The sequence below is a fragment of the Colias eurytheme genome, chromosome 23, assembly GCF_061535395.1.
Source record: "Colias eurytheme isolate Ceu_HAF_F1 chromosome 23, ilColEury1 Martin Lab GWU primary, whole genome shotgun sequence".
Lineage (NCBI taxonomy): Eukaryota > Metazoa > Arthropoda > Insecta > Lepidoptera > Pieridae > Colias > Colias eurytheme.
The window spans coordinates 6,792,511-6,810,395 of NC_143002.1; the positions used below are offsets into that span (position 1 = coordinate 6,792,511).

The 17,885-nt window shown below is 34.0% G+C and overlaps 1 protein-coding gene across 1 annotated transcript; it reads right to left on the reverse strand.

Annotated features, from left to right (window-relative positions):
- Nucleotides 1–1,224: 1,224 nt before the first annotated feature.
- On the reverse strand, nt 1,225–16,098 carry srl (PGC-1 family member spargel). Its single transcript, XM_090115447.1, has 8 exons — nt 15,914–16,098; nt 11,335–11,558; nt 9,735–11,228; nt 7,192–9,659; nt 6,692–6,811; nt 5,859–5,999; nt 4,794–4,930; nt 1,225–2,129 (listed from the first exon to the last, which is right to left on the reverse strand). The coding sequence occupies exons 2-8, from the start codon at nt 11,554–11,556 to the stop codon at nt 1,972–1,974; spliced, it is 4,740 nt and encodes a 1,579-aa protein (XP_089971573.1). The 5' UTR covers nt 11,557–11,558; nt 15,914–16,098; the 3' UTR covers nt 1,225–1,971.
- Nucleotides 16,099–17,885: the final 1,787 nt, after the last annotated feature.

Genomic DNA, 17,885 nt, shown 5'->3' on the forward strand with positions numbered 1-17,885 from the left:
AGTATGTTTCATCACTCTTATCAATTAAATTTGTTTAGTGATCCCTAGAATAACTTGTTATTGTTCAAATAAAACCAAATTTAGTATTTTGTGACACTCACTTTCGACGTTATTACAATTTTCATAAATTCACTATCCGAATTGATAGGTTTGCCATTTTGAGGGGGTGAGGTAGGGGACTGTAGAGGGGTTGAGTTGTCGATAAAAATACCTGGAGGATAGCCCCTTCAAATATCGGTATGTCATGTCCGGACACACTGTATAATTGTAGTTATTTTAATAGTACATAGCAGTACATGCAAATAGTGAAGTTGTGTTATGATAAGTGTCAATATTCAATCAAATATAAACTGAATACACTATTGCCATTTTTAACGGCACGAACTATATTTATAACTACCCATTATTATCAGTCGCTATAGGAACAGAAAATTTGGCACAGGCAAAAACTGGAAGCATATAGTTTAACTGCTTAGCATTATTTAAAAGCGATTTGTAAATAATTTCACAAATATAAAACCTTTTTTGCCTACAGTACAGTCCGCAAAAAAACCTAATAAGTCTTGACTTTTTAGTTTACTATCTAGTCTAGTGCAATAAAGCTAGAAAAATGGATTCATGTAAAATAATATGACGATGAGTTAAAAAAATTTAGTTTGATTTGCAGCCATAGATTAAAAATACATATACGATTCAGGCAAAGTAATGAATAAATACACTACTTACATATGAACATTTTTTTAACTTTTAGGGCCAATGTTTCAATGCTTGGATAAAACTTATCCGTCCAATAAAGTATTACACGATAATATTAAAATGTCACGTAAACTGTCAAATACGGGCAATTAGACTACGTTTTTAAAATGGTAGTTTTATACATTATTCGACGAATAAGTTTTATCAAAGCATTGAAAAATCGGCCCTTAATATATAAAATGTCAATCGATTAAACTTGGCTGTCAGAATATGCTTAAGATAATGGTAACATTACATACAAGATTTTAGAAAACGTCGATTTACAACAACTATGATGGATGGATTTCACATAATATATTTTGCAAATTATATTTACAAAGCGTATTTCGTACAAAATATATGCATTTTAACTTACAAGCCTCTTTAAAATTAAGACAGATTAGCGATTTGGTTAAAAAAACAGTCGAACAACCATAATTGTATACTGTCTCGAAATTTGCTGACCTAAATTATTTACAAACGTTTAGAAATAAGAGGTAGTGTTAATGAAAGCTACGAAACGATATATTTACATCGAAAACAAAAAAAAAAACAATTTAAATTACACAGTCGCAAAAAAATGTACTACAATTCATCTAAGTAGGTACATCGTGAGCAAAATAAAAACAATGTCTTTTCGATTGCACAACGTGGGAAAAGCGCGCCAACTGACAGATTAGCTGTCAAATTTGACACATCGTGACAAACGTGACATTTGATCTGTCAAATTTGACACGTCACGTATGAACAGCTAGGACCACGTGGTATTCGATCTGTCAAATTTGACACGCCACAGTGACACATCACTGACGTCACTATACCAACTGTCAGATTACCGCGCCAACAACAAGAAAAAGGCGCGCACGAACAATTCTAACTTAGGTATTTTTAAACTTGACACTGGCAGTCTCCGCTCATTGCCATAACCGAAAAAAAAAGACGGGTTGCACTGGGGGAGTGCCGGCAGAAGTGAAAACTTGATTATTAACGTTGAGCATGTTTGATATTTTGGAATGGTATCCGTCTTACGCTTTTTCGATCAGGTCACGTGTCCTGGCGCGAGTTTAAGATTTAATACCAATTACAGAAAAAGTGCTCAACGCCGCTAAAGAAGTTTTCACTTCAAAAAACTTCGAACGTTCCGCGCGAGCTGTCAAGTTTGACAGTTCAAAACGTCATCATCACGAGCAGATACAGGGCGTTCGCGGCCGATTTCAGAACGTAAGGCAGTCGTCGTCAAGCGCTGTCCTCCGCACGTTTGTCGCCTTTGCGCTTGTTGAGTTTCTTCTTTATATCTAGCAACATTTGCTCGAACGACATGTCGTCGTTGCGTCGAGGCGGTATGGCGGCTTGGCCGTGGAACGCGCTCTCCGTGTATTTCGCTTCGAGACCATCTGTTTTGAATTAATGTTTTGTATTAGTAATGGATTTTATTATGTATATGTAGCGTAATCTGTGTTGGATTTTAATGATTTTTAGCAAAGTACTTTTATAAAATTTGCCTATATGAAGATTTTTTCAAACATGTAAATTTTTGAACATACAGTAATTCATTCGGATGTAAATAAATGTGATAATAAAATTTAATTATAGGTTAACTTTATTGTAAAAAAATCTTTTATCAAAAATTTAATATAATCCAACCACCTATGTTACTATTCCTGATTCCATGAATTTAACTAGGGATGTAACGATACATGATATTGCCGATACGATACCGATACCGATATTTGTAGTAATGTATCGGCGATACCGATACCGATACCGATATCGATGGCTTGGTAGAAAAATAAATAGTGAATTATGCATAAAAAGCTACCAACATTTAACAGAGACAGTTGTTAATCGTATTCTTTTAAATAAAAATGCCAAATCAAAAAACAACAAAACCATTTATTTTAGTATTATTATTTTACGAAGTCAGTTAAACGCCGACTTACACACAAGAGTAGGAGATAGACACTGTTATGGCACAAGGAACAGAAATAGAATTGAAATGCCATTTTTCCGATTAGCTAAAGTTAAAAATTCATTTATGGGTCAAGGTATATAGACCGGGAGATACTGACACAAAATTTCGAGTCATTTGTAACAGGATGGCGGTTCTACAGGGTTCTTAGTACGCAATGACAAAAAGAAAAATGATGGTGTGAACGCTGGTACCGGCGGCTTAGTCGCGTGGGCGTTAGTCGAACTCGTCGGAAAATAGCGAAAGTCAAACGATTTGTAACAGTATGGCACTTATTTTTCCTGGAAGTTTGAGGATCAAAGAATATAAATACAAAATTTCAAAGATCTAGGAGTTGGAAATCTTCACTTATATAAATTAATACTAAATTAATTTTTCAAGTATGACAGCACTTTTTCCCCCTACTAGAAGTATGGCAAATATAATAATGGTCACATTTTATCAAATACTCTCCAAAAATCCAAATGCAATACTGGTACAAAAAGTTTGGCGAAATAAATTTTTTTTGCAGATTTTCGGCGGTATGGTGATCATTTGGAATCGTCCGAAAAGTATGGCATGGCGATTTTCGTAAATGGCTGCACGACGATGGTTACCTGTGCAAAAGTTAGCCTGGTACAAATGGTTGAATAATTGTTTTATTTAAATCAACATATTCGCGTCAGTATGGCGGGCTGTAAGTCACACCGGAAAAGTATGGCATGACACTACCGCCTACTTCTTTTTTATGGGCTATCGGTAAATACTAAAATTTTTGTGTTACAAATCGTTTCACTTTCGCTATTTTTCCGACGAGTTCGGCTAACGCCCACGCGACTAAACCACCGATACCAGCGATCACACCATCATTTTTCTTTTTATCATTGCGTACTAAGACCCCTGTAGAACCGCCATCCTGTTACAAATGACTCGAAATTTTGTGTCAGTATCTCCCGGTCTAATACGCTTTTACAATAGAATTCCTCATAATATTAAAGAGTTTAGTAGTTCTAAATTTAAAACTTATATAAAAAATGTACTAGTTCAGAGAGCGTACTACAGTATTCAGGAATATATGGACGATAAAAACCCATGCAGGGATGTCGCGAAAAAACCACAGGACAGTTCTTTGGCATGTTATTATAATATATTATGATGTTACATATGTATTTTGTAAAATTGTAAAACTGACATGATTTAAAAGAGCAACTATGGAGTTTCTTGCCGGTTCTTCTCCGTAGATACTGCTTTCCGAATCGGTGGTAAATTTTAAAATATGTAATGACGTTTCAAAAGTGCTTCTATAAGAAGTCTAATTGAATGAATAAATGTTTGAGTTTGAGTTTGAGTTTGTAAACTTTAAGTAATACACATACAATCAGTACCTAATAAAAGTTTACTATTGGTAGAGTTTTTTCAGAAAACAAAGTGCGCACGCGCGGGCGGCCTCCCGCATCGTTCATTGGGCGCGGGTTTTTGAATTATTTGATATCAAAAAAATTGGTTGTTTGTAAAGTAGGTTTACGATCGAGATGTTTACGTGATAACATAATGCAGTGGCAGCGCTCGAGATGAAACGGGAGATCGGTCCGTCTCTCTCTCGTTATACCTGCGATCGCGCTCGTGAGGTTTTGGTGTGACACAAGTTTATGAACATGTCACCCGACTAAAACGATTTTAAAAACTTTATCACGTTAAAAATTAAAAAAATTCAAAATTATTTATTTCTTTCCTTTACATAAACTAATTTGTGATTGGAACACTCCTAGTAAGCAAATAAAATGCATGTGTCAGGAGGTTCCGCTCTTCCTTAACACTATTACAGAAACAGAAATAAAACAATATGAATGAATACAATGCAAAAACATAAAAGAAAAGAAAGAATTTAATAAAAAAATATCGGTATCGGTTGATTTATTATCGGCGATACCGATATATCGGCTTGCCGATATATCGGCCGATATATCGGTATCGGTATCGGTATCGTTACATCCCTAAATTTAACACAATTTATGTGAATAATAAAAAAAAAATTCAATAACCTTAACAGAGTAACAAATATCAGCTAATAATTTTACAAAATTACATGAAATAAAAAACAAATAATTACCCAAATCCGCATAGCTCTGTCTACAAAACGCCCGACGGCCACCAAAGCCGACGTCGTACTGCGGGAAAGTGGCCGCTGCTTCCACCGCGGACCACGCGTCGCGCGGCCGCTGGTATGTGACGAAACCGTAGCGCGAACTACGATAAAATGGACCTTATTACAAGTAATTAAGGACGAATTTACAAAGCACGTCTTATTATAATAATTCCTTTCCTACCAGGTTGCCTGGCAGAGATTGCTGTGTAGCAATAAGGCCGCCTATTGTGCCAAATTTTTGTATCTCATTAATTTGTACCACATTTCCAATGTTATTTTGTACAATGAAGTGTTATAAATAAATAAATTATAAATAAATAATATATTAGCACGAACTGTGGTGGAGTATTCAACCTTATTCCCAGTACATACTTAAGAGTCGAATTTACACAGCACTTTCATTGCGACGTGTGGATATTTCAACCTTATTTCAAGGACTTAAGGACGGTTTTATAAAGTACGAAGGATTGGGAATTGTTATGCAATATTCAACCTTATATTTTACTGCTTAAGGGTGAATTTACAAAGCAATTCCGATGGTTTAGAGTGGAATTTACAAAGCATCAATGATTGTAATAACGTACGTGACGAAGCCGTAACGAAAACTGTGCGAAATTATCGTAGCAGGAGCTGTGGCTGGAATATTCAACCTCATTCCCAGGGCTTAAAGTAGAATTTAACTCACCGAATTTACTAAGCACTAGTGAATCTGATATCGTTAGTTGAACCTTAATGATTGTGAATTGTGAATTATAATATTAAATCTACTTTAGCTTTGATAGAATACTCAACTTTATTCATGTGAGCTAAAGTCGTATATAGCAACCCAGCTTTTATTAGCTGCATATTTGAGTAGTGTTTATGTAAAACACGGAATTTAAAAATTTGAATGGAATTTAAATCAATGCAGTGTAGCAGTTGCAAGACCCAATTTTATTACGAACATAATTACCGAAGAGATAGAAAAAAAAATTTTTTGTAAGAATATATTTTATTAATTAAAAAAAAAACAATGTTTTTTCCACTCACCCATCCTCCTTACTATGCAGCCTGACTTCAGTGACCGGCCCGAATTTGGAGAATTGACTCCGCAACGACGACTTCGTTATGTCCTGCTCTAACCTTCCCACAAACACTATCCGTCTCTCTTCCACAGGTGTGTTGCTCTCTCTGAAAAGTAAAAATGTTTCTTTTATTAAAAAACATGGAATAAAATTCTGTACTAGCTTGTGCTAGTAAGGTGTTTCTATATATAAGTCGTTTATTCGATTTTACATACGGTTTTCATTGCTGTAAATTGAGGAAAAGAAAACAAAAATAGTATATGTATCAGTTTCATTCATTTGCAAGAAAATTTATAGGTGCAATACTATTACCTGAGGATTCATGTTGTAACCATGATGGCAGTTTTATTTCCACTGTGGAAAAGTGATGGCGCAAGATCAACATCAAGCTCTGTCATTTTTACATACTGGAATTAATACTGCTTTGACGTATCATGGTAATGTCCCTTGTCATTTAAGAGCTTGGAGAGACAAAATTGTTGCGGAGACAAAATTGTTGCGGAGACAAAGTTGCTCGTGCGCGCTCGCTCTAAATACTTACGTAATCCATACTAATATTATAAATGCGAAATTAACTCTGTCTGTCTGTCTGTTACTCAATCACGCCTAAACTACTGAACCAATTTGCATGAAATTTGCTATGGAGATATTTTGATACCCGAGAAAGGACATAGGCTACTTTTTATTGCGAAATATGTACCACGGGCGAAGCCGGGGCGGACCGCTACTTCCTAATAATTTAGGGTCGTAAAAATTTATTTTAACAACTTACAGTATGATATAATAAGTAGAACTCACCTATCTTCAGAGCTGAAAGATTTCCTATAGGTTTTCTTCCTGGAATCATTTCTTCGGAAAGTGCTTGATGATCTTCGAGATTTAGATGATGATGCACTCGAACTTGAGCCTGAAGACGAACTATAAAGAGAACATCATTTTAATAATTTAATTTAACTTTTATACAAATGAACAAAAAAATTAATTTTATGAAATAATCTCAATGATATAATAACTTACCGTTATTATTAACCTGTAATGACATACTAATATCAGGCTTTAATGAAAAATATTGGCGACACTACCGCCTTACAATGATTGGTTAATATATGCTTACGACAAATTCGTGCATTATGATTGGTCAATTTATAATTGTAATATAGCTAGTTAGTTACCTACTATTTAGGTTCTACCTATGCTATTTGGCATAGCAAAGCAAATAGCAAAATCGACTGTATTCTGTTAGAACAACATTCCAAATTCGTAAAGCCGCCACCCAAACACGTAAGTCTTATTTTTACCTTGAAGAAGTGGACGTGTCAGAACTTTCAGACACTGTCGGTTTTCTTATCGGCGGCGTTAACGATTTCGTCATTTTCTTTTCGGCAAATTTTTGCGGACTAGGCTTCTTTTTAATTGGGCTTTTAGATTTAGTTTCAGCATACCTAGATCTTGAGCGAGAGCGGTTAGAACGGTAATCTCTGCGGATGGAGGGAGATCGCCTAGATCGGTATGGAGACCTAGACCGTCTTTTTCTTCGGTACGGCGAGTCAGATCGTCTGTAGCGCCTGAACCTTGTACGAGATCGTGATCTGGTGCGACTTCTAGAACGTTTCCGTCTGTGGCCGCGTGAATGCGATCTAGAGCGTCTGTATTTAACTTCGTGTCTGTCTTTCGACCGGGAACGCGTCTCTTTGATCGGTGATTTCTCGCGTTTCGCCTCAGCTTTGTGCTTCACTGTTTCTTCTTGTTTCACCGCGACTTGCTTTCTTACTGGGCTTCCATCGCTCGACATTGACATGTCACTGTCGTTTCTCTTACGCGGCGATATTGATTGCTCTTTAACCTCTTGTTTATCAACAACTTCAACTGTCAGTGGAGTGAACTCGACTGTAGAATCTGTTTGGATATTAATAGCTGTTGATGCTGGCCTCTTTCTATTCTTTTCCAAATGTAAAATAACTTTGTCCTCGCCGTGTTCAGCTTTTTCGTCGTAATCACGCACAATCGTCGGTTTGGCAAATTTGAATTCTTGTTTATGGACTGGTGACTTAGGCTTATGTTTTTGTTCCACGGTAGTACTATTTTGTACGACTGTAGGAGCTTTTTTCATTACGACATCTTGAATGCTAGCGAAAAGCGAATTGCTCGATATTTTCGTATCAACTTGTTTTCCAACACTTTTTAAAGTAGCCGTGATGTCTTTGAATCGTTCTTCGTCTATTTTTATATCTGTAATTTTGTCTTCAGCTGAATTTCTTTCATCTTTGACAGGGTCGAAAACGTTATGTTTGAGAACTGTATCGGATTTTCGTATTTTAAAGTTAATCGTCGCCTTACTCTCCTTTGGAGGAGAATGTGTTTTTTGCGGTTTAATTTCGTGTATAATTTCTGTTTGTTTGAACATATTTTCATCTGTGTTGGTACCAACACTGACTAAAATAATTTCATCATAATCTTTTGATGGTGTTTGAATTATTTCATTTGCTATCGGTATCGGTATTATGGGCTCTGTAGACATGCCAACAATTTTCAACATTTCAGCATCACTGATCAGAGGTTGTAGTTCAAGATTCTCAACTTTCGGTATTTTACTCATAACAATATCCTCATCTCTCTTTCGCATAGCTTCAGCCTTTTGTTTTTTAGTGTTCATCAGAATTTTCCTTGAAGCTTCTCTTATAGGATCGAAAATTTTCTTTGGACCTTCAGAATTCTCAGTACCCTTAGTATTAGCTTCATCACTATTAGATTTCTGACTAATTACTGCTTTCGTAACTTTATCCAAATTGATGTTGCAAGGCATTTCAGGGAATATCGCTTCTGGACTTACTTGAGCCGAATTATTGTTTGAGCTTGCCCCACGACGTAACTTATACTCTTGGAGATTTAGTTTTTTCTTCTTTTGTGGCTGCTCAGTTTCAACAACAACATTCAAGGGCTCCGTAAGTGATATTTTAGTATCATCATCGTGACTTCGTTTCTCAGACTTCACTGGAATATTCTGAGGCATTTGCATGTCTTTTTTATCTGTAAATAAAGCAGCATAGAAATCCTCCGGCTTGGATTCTTCTTCCTTAACTTTGACAATGACTGGTTCAGGTTTCACAATATCTTTTGGTTGCTCCACCAATTTTGTTGTGGTAACCACATTTTCAATGTTATTTACAACTGGTTTTTCATTAACACTACTAGATTTATGCTTTTCTATAATTTTAATTTTATGATTGTCCTTAGAATCACAGTTTTTAATTATAACTTCAGACTTATTTTTAATAGTTAACTTAATGCTACCATTAGAATTTTGACTACTTGCAGTATCACTTGCTTTAGAAGCACTTTTCACCATCACAGAACCGTTACTTTTATTATCGACACTATCATTCGAACCAAAATGCACTGGGGATACTTTTTTACGATAGTTTATGTTTGGATTTGGTTTGATTGTCTGTTTAGCACTAGTCTTCTTTTTAATGTCACTATCATCGTCACTAACACGACTCACGTTCACAAGTTTATTTTTCTTAATGTCATTGTGCTTTTCGCCTTCCTCATCACTACTCTGGTTGTATATTATTTTCTTATTTTTACAGGATCTGTGCCTTGAGCTCAGTATCCTGTTATTACTTGATAGAACTTCAGGTTTTAACAAACTCCGACCTCCCTTTATATTCGGTAAACTGTGCCGTTTTTTCGTGGAGCAATAGTCATGGTCAGAATGAACAGGACTTGGAGATCGTCTAATTGTTGAATTAATAGTCGACGGCATCTGTAATAAATGAAAGAAAAAATAACAAGTTCCTTTAACGTTTTAAAAGTAACTTGCCATGCAGGTGATACTTACCAAAATTTGTCTCATCTTATTTTTGTTCAATTGGACTCCTGCGTCCTGTAAGCGCATGCCATTTGTTAAACTGGTGGGAGCTTTAACTTTTTGCTCGTTCACATTTACAACTGGTGTCTTGTTCTTAGTATTCAACTTTTCAGTTGCTTCAAACTGTTCAAGTAGCGAATTTAAATTATTCGCCTCCAGAACCGGTATGACGGTTTCGTTGCATGATTCTATGTCGACAAAATCGTCTTCTGTTTTTACTTCATTTTCCTTTTTGATACTCGTCTTTTCTATACAAAAGTCGAGTACACGCGGAGGTTTCGTCGTAATAGCTTTCGGTGGTATTGATGGTTTTAAAATAGGTGATTGTTCAATACTACTTATTATTGATTCAATGGGCCTATCTATTTCCATATCTTGAGGACACAGATCGTCTTCCTCTTTAACAGTATTAGCAGTTGATGTTGTTGTTGCACTGTTTGGCGTAATTAGGAAACTATTAACATCTTCCTCTGTCAGTGCTCTAGGTATATCATCACTCTTTGAACTATTGTGTGATTTATCCTTATCATTCTCAAAGGACAAGTCTGACAAATCAAGATTCAAATCCTCAAAACTTAGGCAAGTTTTAGCATCTATATCTAGGCAGATGTTGTGCATTGGCGAGTGTGGTACAGAGCATGATCTTTGCACACTTTTTAATTTATTATAAGGTATGTCTTCTAATAAATATCTCTTCAAGTCCTCAATATTGGGGAGTACTTCAAGATCAGCCTCATTAAGTGGGACTTCTGGTTCCAATTCTTTTGTATCAACTGGAATATCTTTTACAGATTCAATGATTGCAGGAACAATCTCCTCCTCCACAACTTTATTTTCACTTGTATCTGCAAAGAATTCCTCTTCATTAGGGTTCACTTTTGCTATCCGAAAATCAGGATCGCTTGGTAATTTCGTTGGTATTAACAAATCTTCCACTATAGCTGGTATTGTGGGTTCCTTGACATTTTTAATGAAATACTCATCAACATCTTGTACAATAGGTTCATCTTTGACTTCCAGTATATCCTTCTCTTTATTTTCTTTTATAAAATATTCGTCGACATTTGAAACTACTGGCGTATCTAAATTTATACCTAGATTGTCTTGACATATACTGCCCTCTGAGTTCTGACGGTATCGGTAACGATTATCTGGTTTGGGATAGTTTGGTTTGTCTTCTACATTTATATATTCTCCATCATCTATGGTATCATCGTTTGAATTTTCGTATTGTTCCTCTTGATCTTCCTCGTCTGAAGAACATTCTAGATCTAAGTCTGGATCGACAGCGAACACTTGAATGACGTCATAGTCTGCACCCTCTACTAGCGAGTTATCCTCCATAGAGTCAGCTTCCACCTCATGATCTGAAGAATCTTGAGTCTTTTCATCAATCGATATTTCCTGTACATCTATGTTTTCATCCTCGTCTATACTTGAATCTTGACTTTGTGTTATGTTTATCTGAAAAGTTATTACACTTTCATCAATTGTTCTTTCACTATGTTTATAGTACACACAACTTTGAAGACCTACATATATTTATAGTTAAAATACTTGTAAAAGCTACCTTTTGATTTTGACTCCACAAATTGTTATCTTGGGGGTCCCAATATTCACCCTCATTGCTTTCCTCTTCATATTGGCTCGACGCTTGCTCCTGTGAATACTCCGGGCTATTTTGGTTACAACTACCCTCGGATGACAGGGATTCGCTCATTGAACGCATTATTTTATGACCAATAGTTCTATAACGCGCTTGATGATACATATTCAAAATATGTGACTCCATATCTGAAAATGAATTAATATTATTAGGTATAGTTAGCTTTGAGGTGGCGCATGTGAGGATATGGTATGTTAGCGCAAAATTATAATTTGTCGAAAAATTGTGATTCGTAACATATTGCAAAAAAATTGTATACACTATTTATATCAGTAGCAACAATTTTATGCATTATTATTACTGTGATGTTATAAATTAAAATAAAAATAGATATGGATGCTTTAATGGGAATTAAATGTGGGGTCTTAAGATAACAAATATTTATGCATATGACCTTTACAAAGTAGTCTATGAAGGTGTACAAATTGAGGAAAATTTATAAATTCAAGTTCAAGAAGTTTCATTACATTTGAAGCAATAAGTATTTTTTTATTTATTTATTTGTCTCTTGGTATTTAGAGCTAGCGCGCACGAGCAACTTTGTCTCCGCAACTATTTTGTCTCTCCCATCATTTGTATGGGGAGTTGCGTCGCTACGTGCGCGCACTTTCATACTAGCCCATGGGTGGAGAGACAAAATAGTTGCGGAGACAAAGTTGCTCGTGCGCGCTAGCCACAGAACAGTAAAGTAGATAGAAGTGTGATGTGGGCGTGGCCCACGTGTCACTTGTAAGGTAAGATCACCTAACTTGCTCTCAGTTGTGCGCAGAAAAATATTCGAGTCGGTTGTCAGCTGTCAAACCTTTTTTCCGTATTTATTCATTAATTAGGACGTGTTTTTCGGTATAAGAGTGCAAAAATGATAGCAGACGAAATAATATCAGCAATGGAGGCATTTCATACCATCGGTAAGTCTTATTTTTATTTATTTTACATATAATATTTTATGTTATATCTTCGCTTGTAATTTGTCAAAATTGTATACAAATATCTAGTCAAAATGAACCTTAATCCGTAAGAAATTAGTACTATTATAGATTGAACAGCAAACAAGAATTTCTGGAATATTATTGCAATAAACAAACGAATGTCGCTTTAGTGATGCTTGTGGCGCATATCGACAGTATCGATACTTTAGAAAAGACAAACATTATAAATATTAAATTTTATTTTATTTTTCCTTAGCTTTCATTTGTCCAATTTATTTACAGATTTCCCAAAGAGGCTAATTTAAAAGAGAAATGGATAAATGCAACGTGACGAGTTAACTGAATGCCGAACAGCACTAAGCAGTCTAACAAAGGCCATCGATACAGCAAACCTACGGCAGTTCCAAGATTTAAAATAATGCATATTTTCTGTTTGTATTTTGTAAATATAGATTAATACTATTCTATTCCGTTTTTTATTTAATAATAATAATATAAAAAGACGTACTTAGTAGTAATAAACATACTCCAAAATGTGACACATTATACTATACTCGTATAAATAAAAGAAAAAAAAATACACAAAAAATATTTATTTGTGAATTATCGATATCTCGATATCGATAACAAGGCTGACATCCCTCAGGGCATAGCATCAGATAAATATCAAGTTAATGTCATTAATGTTGAGTGACACAAATTTCAACCTTATCTCTATGTGTTGAGGTTCAAAGTTATATCTATCGAAAACTAACGCCCTCTGTTGTGGAGTAGCTGAATGTTTTTCGAATTTGGAATTTCTGTGCAATGAGAAACAAAACAGCTAATATACCTAGGGATGTTATACTAAAATAAACCGTAACATGGTGCGTTAGGGTACATATTGAAATGCTGAATTTATAACCTAAGTCAGTTTTTACTCAAATTAAGCTGTCCAATCAAAGGCATAGTTTACTTGTAGTGTACTGTATAACTATCGGTTTAAATGTGTGGGTTTGGCGACACTGGTTTTCATACTAATTATGACATTATCGCACTTCTATTTGTTTTTATTGTTCTGTGGCGCTAGCTCTTATTTTAAATACTGGTTGAAATTTAAAAATAAACAAGTAAAAGAAATGACAATGTCATTCATAACCCTTCAAGATCAGCTGACAAAATATCAAAAAATATTAAAAAAGTATAAAAAAAATTGAAACACCCAAATTTAAATTACTTCATCATTTTTTAAAGGGATCAACTGAATTTTATAGTCTTGAGTAACTTAATAAGAGGTAATTATGATACTTAAATTTACAATTTCATTATTGTTTTATTTAAATATATACAATCCATATAAAAATAGTTTGAATCTGTGCAATTAGTATATTAGTTATTAAAATGTGAAATTTTATCTATACTAATATTATAAAGCTGAAGAGTTTGTTTGTTTGTTTGTTTGAACGCGCTAATCTCGGGAACTACTGGTCCAATTTGAAAAATTCTTTCGGTGTTAGATAGCCCATTTATCGAGGAAGGTTATAGGCTATATATCATCATGCTACAACCAACAGGGGTGGAGCCACGGGGGTGAAACCGCGCGGAGCAGCTAGTTAGAAATAAAATATAAATGATTATTAGAAAACATACTCCAACATTTTCTGCATTGTGTAGGTCATGGTGCATTATGTATTTTTTTTACACGAAGAAAGTTTATACATCTTTAATTCATCTCTGCTTTAAACACACTTTTTATTAACCATTTTTAAAGAAACGCTTAAACTTTTACATAAATTAGTTGAAAAGAAATACACCATGTTATATTATGTTCAGCTTAAACATTTAAAAGGTTACATAGAAATGTACATACATAATATTATCTGTCAATTAAGACCCAGCACGCACGAGCAACTTTGTCTCCACAACTATTTTGTCTCGGCAACTATTTTGTCTCGGCAACTATTTTGTCTCTCCACCCATGAGCTAGTATGAAAATGCGCGCACGTAGCGTCGCAACTCCCCATACAAATTGATGGGAGAGACAAAATAGTTGCGGAGACAAAGTTGCTCGTGCGCGCTAGCTCTAAAACAGCAAGAATTAATTCTGGATAGTAGTAATAGCTAATCTGGCAGTAAGTTTTTACAATAAAGAATTGAATTACATGTTAAAACATATTAAACAGGGATCAGTTATATTATGAGCGAACAGTGACATCAACTCTTACTTTAAAAGTTTAATAGGCAACAGATTACTATCAAAATAAATATTTAAACAAAATATTATATGTTATTAAAAATGTTCGATCACAATAAATTATTATTGTATAAAATTTTTTTCATTCATCAACTCTCTTACGGCAAACATTACATTTCTCTGTGATATTTAAATGAAAAATTTGCATATCATGTAGATAACCTATTTATTACTGATACATAAACAAATCTTTAAAAATTGTTTAATACTACATTGTGCAATTTAAGCTTTTCCTGATAAGTACATTTATACAAAGAAGTCAATTTCAAGTCACACATAATGTTTATCTTTTAATTTATAAATAAGTTGATTATATTTTATTTTTAATCATTTAACTGCAAAGTAGTAGTAAATTTGACAATATAAGGTACCTTTTTCACCCTAAATCACATTAATTAATTAATCATCACTGGTAAATAAGCAATACCTCATTTGTTTACTTGTCACCGGTACAAAATATGCAACAAAATTACCAAATAGAACATAATTATACATATTATTAGAAATATATAGATATTACCAATTCACTATCAAAATACTGCTTTAATCTATCACAAAAATAATATGTAACATTAACAGTTGTATATTATAGTCATACAACTATAAGGTAACATGCAAAAGGCATCTCACACATGGTCCAAATATGATATTATTATAACTGAAAAAAAAACTAACAATTGAAATCATTAAGCATGTTTCACACATAAAGTATGCACTAAATGTTTTCGGCTTCTTTTCTTAATAATAATAAAATGTGTACAGTTATCAGTGATCAGCAGTTTCATCACGATACTGTCAGTATGAGATAGGAGTTAAAATTTAACTGTCAAAATGTGAAAACAACCTAAAAGTCATGTGATCACAATGCATTTAAGACCTAAAGTCGTGACCGCGGGGTCTAAAACCTTTTTATTACTCCAGCTTTCGACACAGATAACGGTGATTTCGACCAGTGCAAAAACCGCAGCAAAAAATTACACCAACGATTGAAAGGTTAGGTCCGCTGACCGTTTCCTTTTAAAACAATAACTATGCACTAAATTCACATGATAAACACTAAAACTAGAGATTAAAGGATTTCGTTACACTAATTTACTGAAATAAGACACATTATGTAAAGAAAAATAAACAATGATATCGTGACACAAAATGCGCGCAATCCTAACCTTGATAACGAAAATGGTTGATATAAGTTTCTAGTTCAAGGTCCCGTGAAAATCGGAAAAGTCACATGAAGGCGTTACACAAACAAATCTGTAATATCATTGCAACCCGACCAGAAATCTATTTTAAGAAAACAACAGACGAAAAAAGCACTAACCTTAACAACCTCAAGTGACGGCTTTATCCATGTAATATTTTTATGGGTAATTTGCCGTAGTAAGCACATAAAACACCGTCAGTAGCACACTTAAGAATCTTTTTAGCACTTTTAATCACAGCACTATCCACTAATTCTTTATTTTTTCCTAAAAAATTAACACTTTTCACGAAACATCACATGCTACAAACTTCACGCACGACAGCAAATTCCAATTTCTAATGTTGCCATTTCACAATCTGAAGCGTAAATGTCAATAGTGCGTCAAAATTCTGCACTAAAATTCATTGATCATTCCACAATAAACGCTCATAAAACAAATAAAATACTGAATTAAATATTTCGTCCATATTATACATTTTTTCTTAAATTTAACACGTTAAACTTCATTTTAAAATTGAATTGTACATCGTGCATATATAAGTTTTGACATTTCCACTACAATCTGCAAATAGCATACGCGCAGCCACATGTGCACCACAATGGCACCACACAATACACTTCACATTACTGTTTGTCTAATTAATAATAATTTTTATAACACATTACGATATTCTTGTAGTTAACAGTAGTAAAAAATCTATGTAATTTTGGGTCTATATTTCCGTGCATTTTGAACGGAAAAATTTATTGTCTGTTTAAAATTAAAAAAAAAACCTATTTGGAATAAATTTGAAATGTTCGAATAACCGCATTTTAATTTTAAATTTTTAATACACGCTTGTCGATCAAAATATTCATCACACATCACACTTGCTCTGTGCTCATCACCACAGTTCATCACTCATTCAACGTTACTGTGCTAGGTACGTATTTTTGCATAATTCTCTATGATAAAATATAAAATTACAGCCAGTATGTAATACTTACATAAAAAAAACTATTATAAATTTCCACCTCCTTTTCCACGCTCAAATGGAATAATGTTGTAATATTATATGGTTAACTATAACGACAATATTTAATTAATGATAAACTAAAAACGAACGGACAAGGTAATTCTTTTTTCTTTTTTATAAAATAAATCTTATCTATAATTAAAAAATACACCTATAGCTATTGTATGAACTTAATTATTGTAGAGACCACAGAGACACATCCACAAGGATAAAATGTTGAATTCTGTTGTTTAAAAGTTAATACTCACATACGTTACAACGCGTTTTGCCTGTATTTTAATGGCAGGCATTACCAGTTTTATCTTTAAATCGTGCATCCAATTGCACGCCTCATAAGCGAAGCGTTGAGGTGGGTACTACTGTCACTTCGCGCAAAACATCTGATTTTTCAAACTTAAAATGTCTTTATGTATCATACATTGCACTTGTAAGATAATAAATACACACACATATTAAGAAAAAACACTATTTTTAACGTTCATGATATTTTTGATGTCATTTTTGTTATTTAAACTAGTTAAAAAACAGTTTAAAAAAGTTCTGTCTTGGACGTCCGTGTGTCTGTATGTGCGGATCCTTTTTCTTGTTAACACGATAGCGACCGAAATACTTTACTAATCGAGTCTTTTTTTTTCTCTTACGCTTGAGTATGCTCAGGAATAGAACCCTTTCATTTTTCAGGGTCTGATTCGATGTGGTTTAATTGTTATTAAATAAACAAAAATAATAATTAATAAATATTTATTAAAAAACAATTATGAGGCGTGCACTTTTGGATTTTCCAAATTATTTTGAAACATATTATAGGCACTTCACAACACTTAACATGATCACAATCCCCATAATTAGTGTATAAAAACATCCTTTAATATAATACCTACCTAGACACAGTTCAGGTCACAGAACAGTAAAGTAGATAGAAGTGTGATGTGGGCGTGGCCCACGTGTCACTTGTAAGGTAAGATCACCTAACTTGCTCTCAGTTGTGCGCAGAAAAATATTCGAGTCGGTTGTCAGCTGTCAAACCTTTTTTCCGTATTTATTCATTAATTAGGACGTGTTGTTCGGTATTA

Coding starts and splice junctions, on each gene's coding strand:
- srl (XM_090115447.1), bottom strand. CDS start 11,556: ATGGAGTCACATATTTTGAATATGTATCATCAAGCGCGTTATAGAACT. Junction 6,812..7,191: donor GACACGTCCACTTCTTCAAG/GTAAAAATAAGA, acceptor TTCTCTTTATAG/TTCGTCTTCAGGCTCAAGTT. Junction 4,931..5,858: donor CTGCATAGTAAGGAGGATGG/GTGAGTGGAAAA, acceptor ATTTTATCGTAG/TTCGCGCTACGGTTTCGTCA.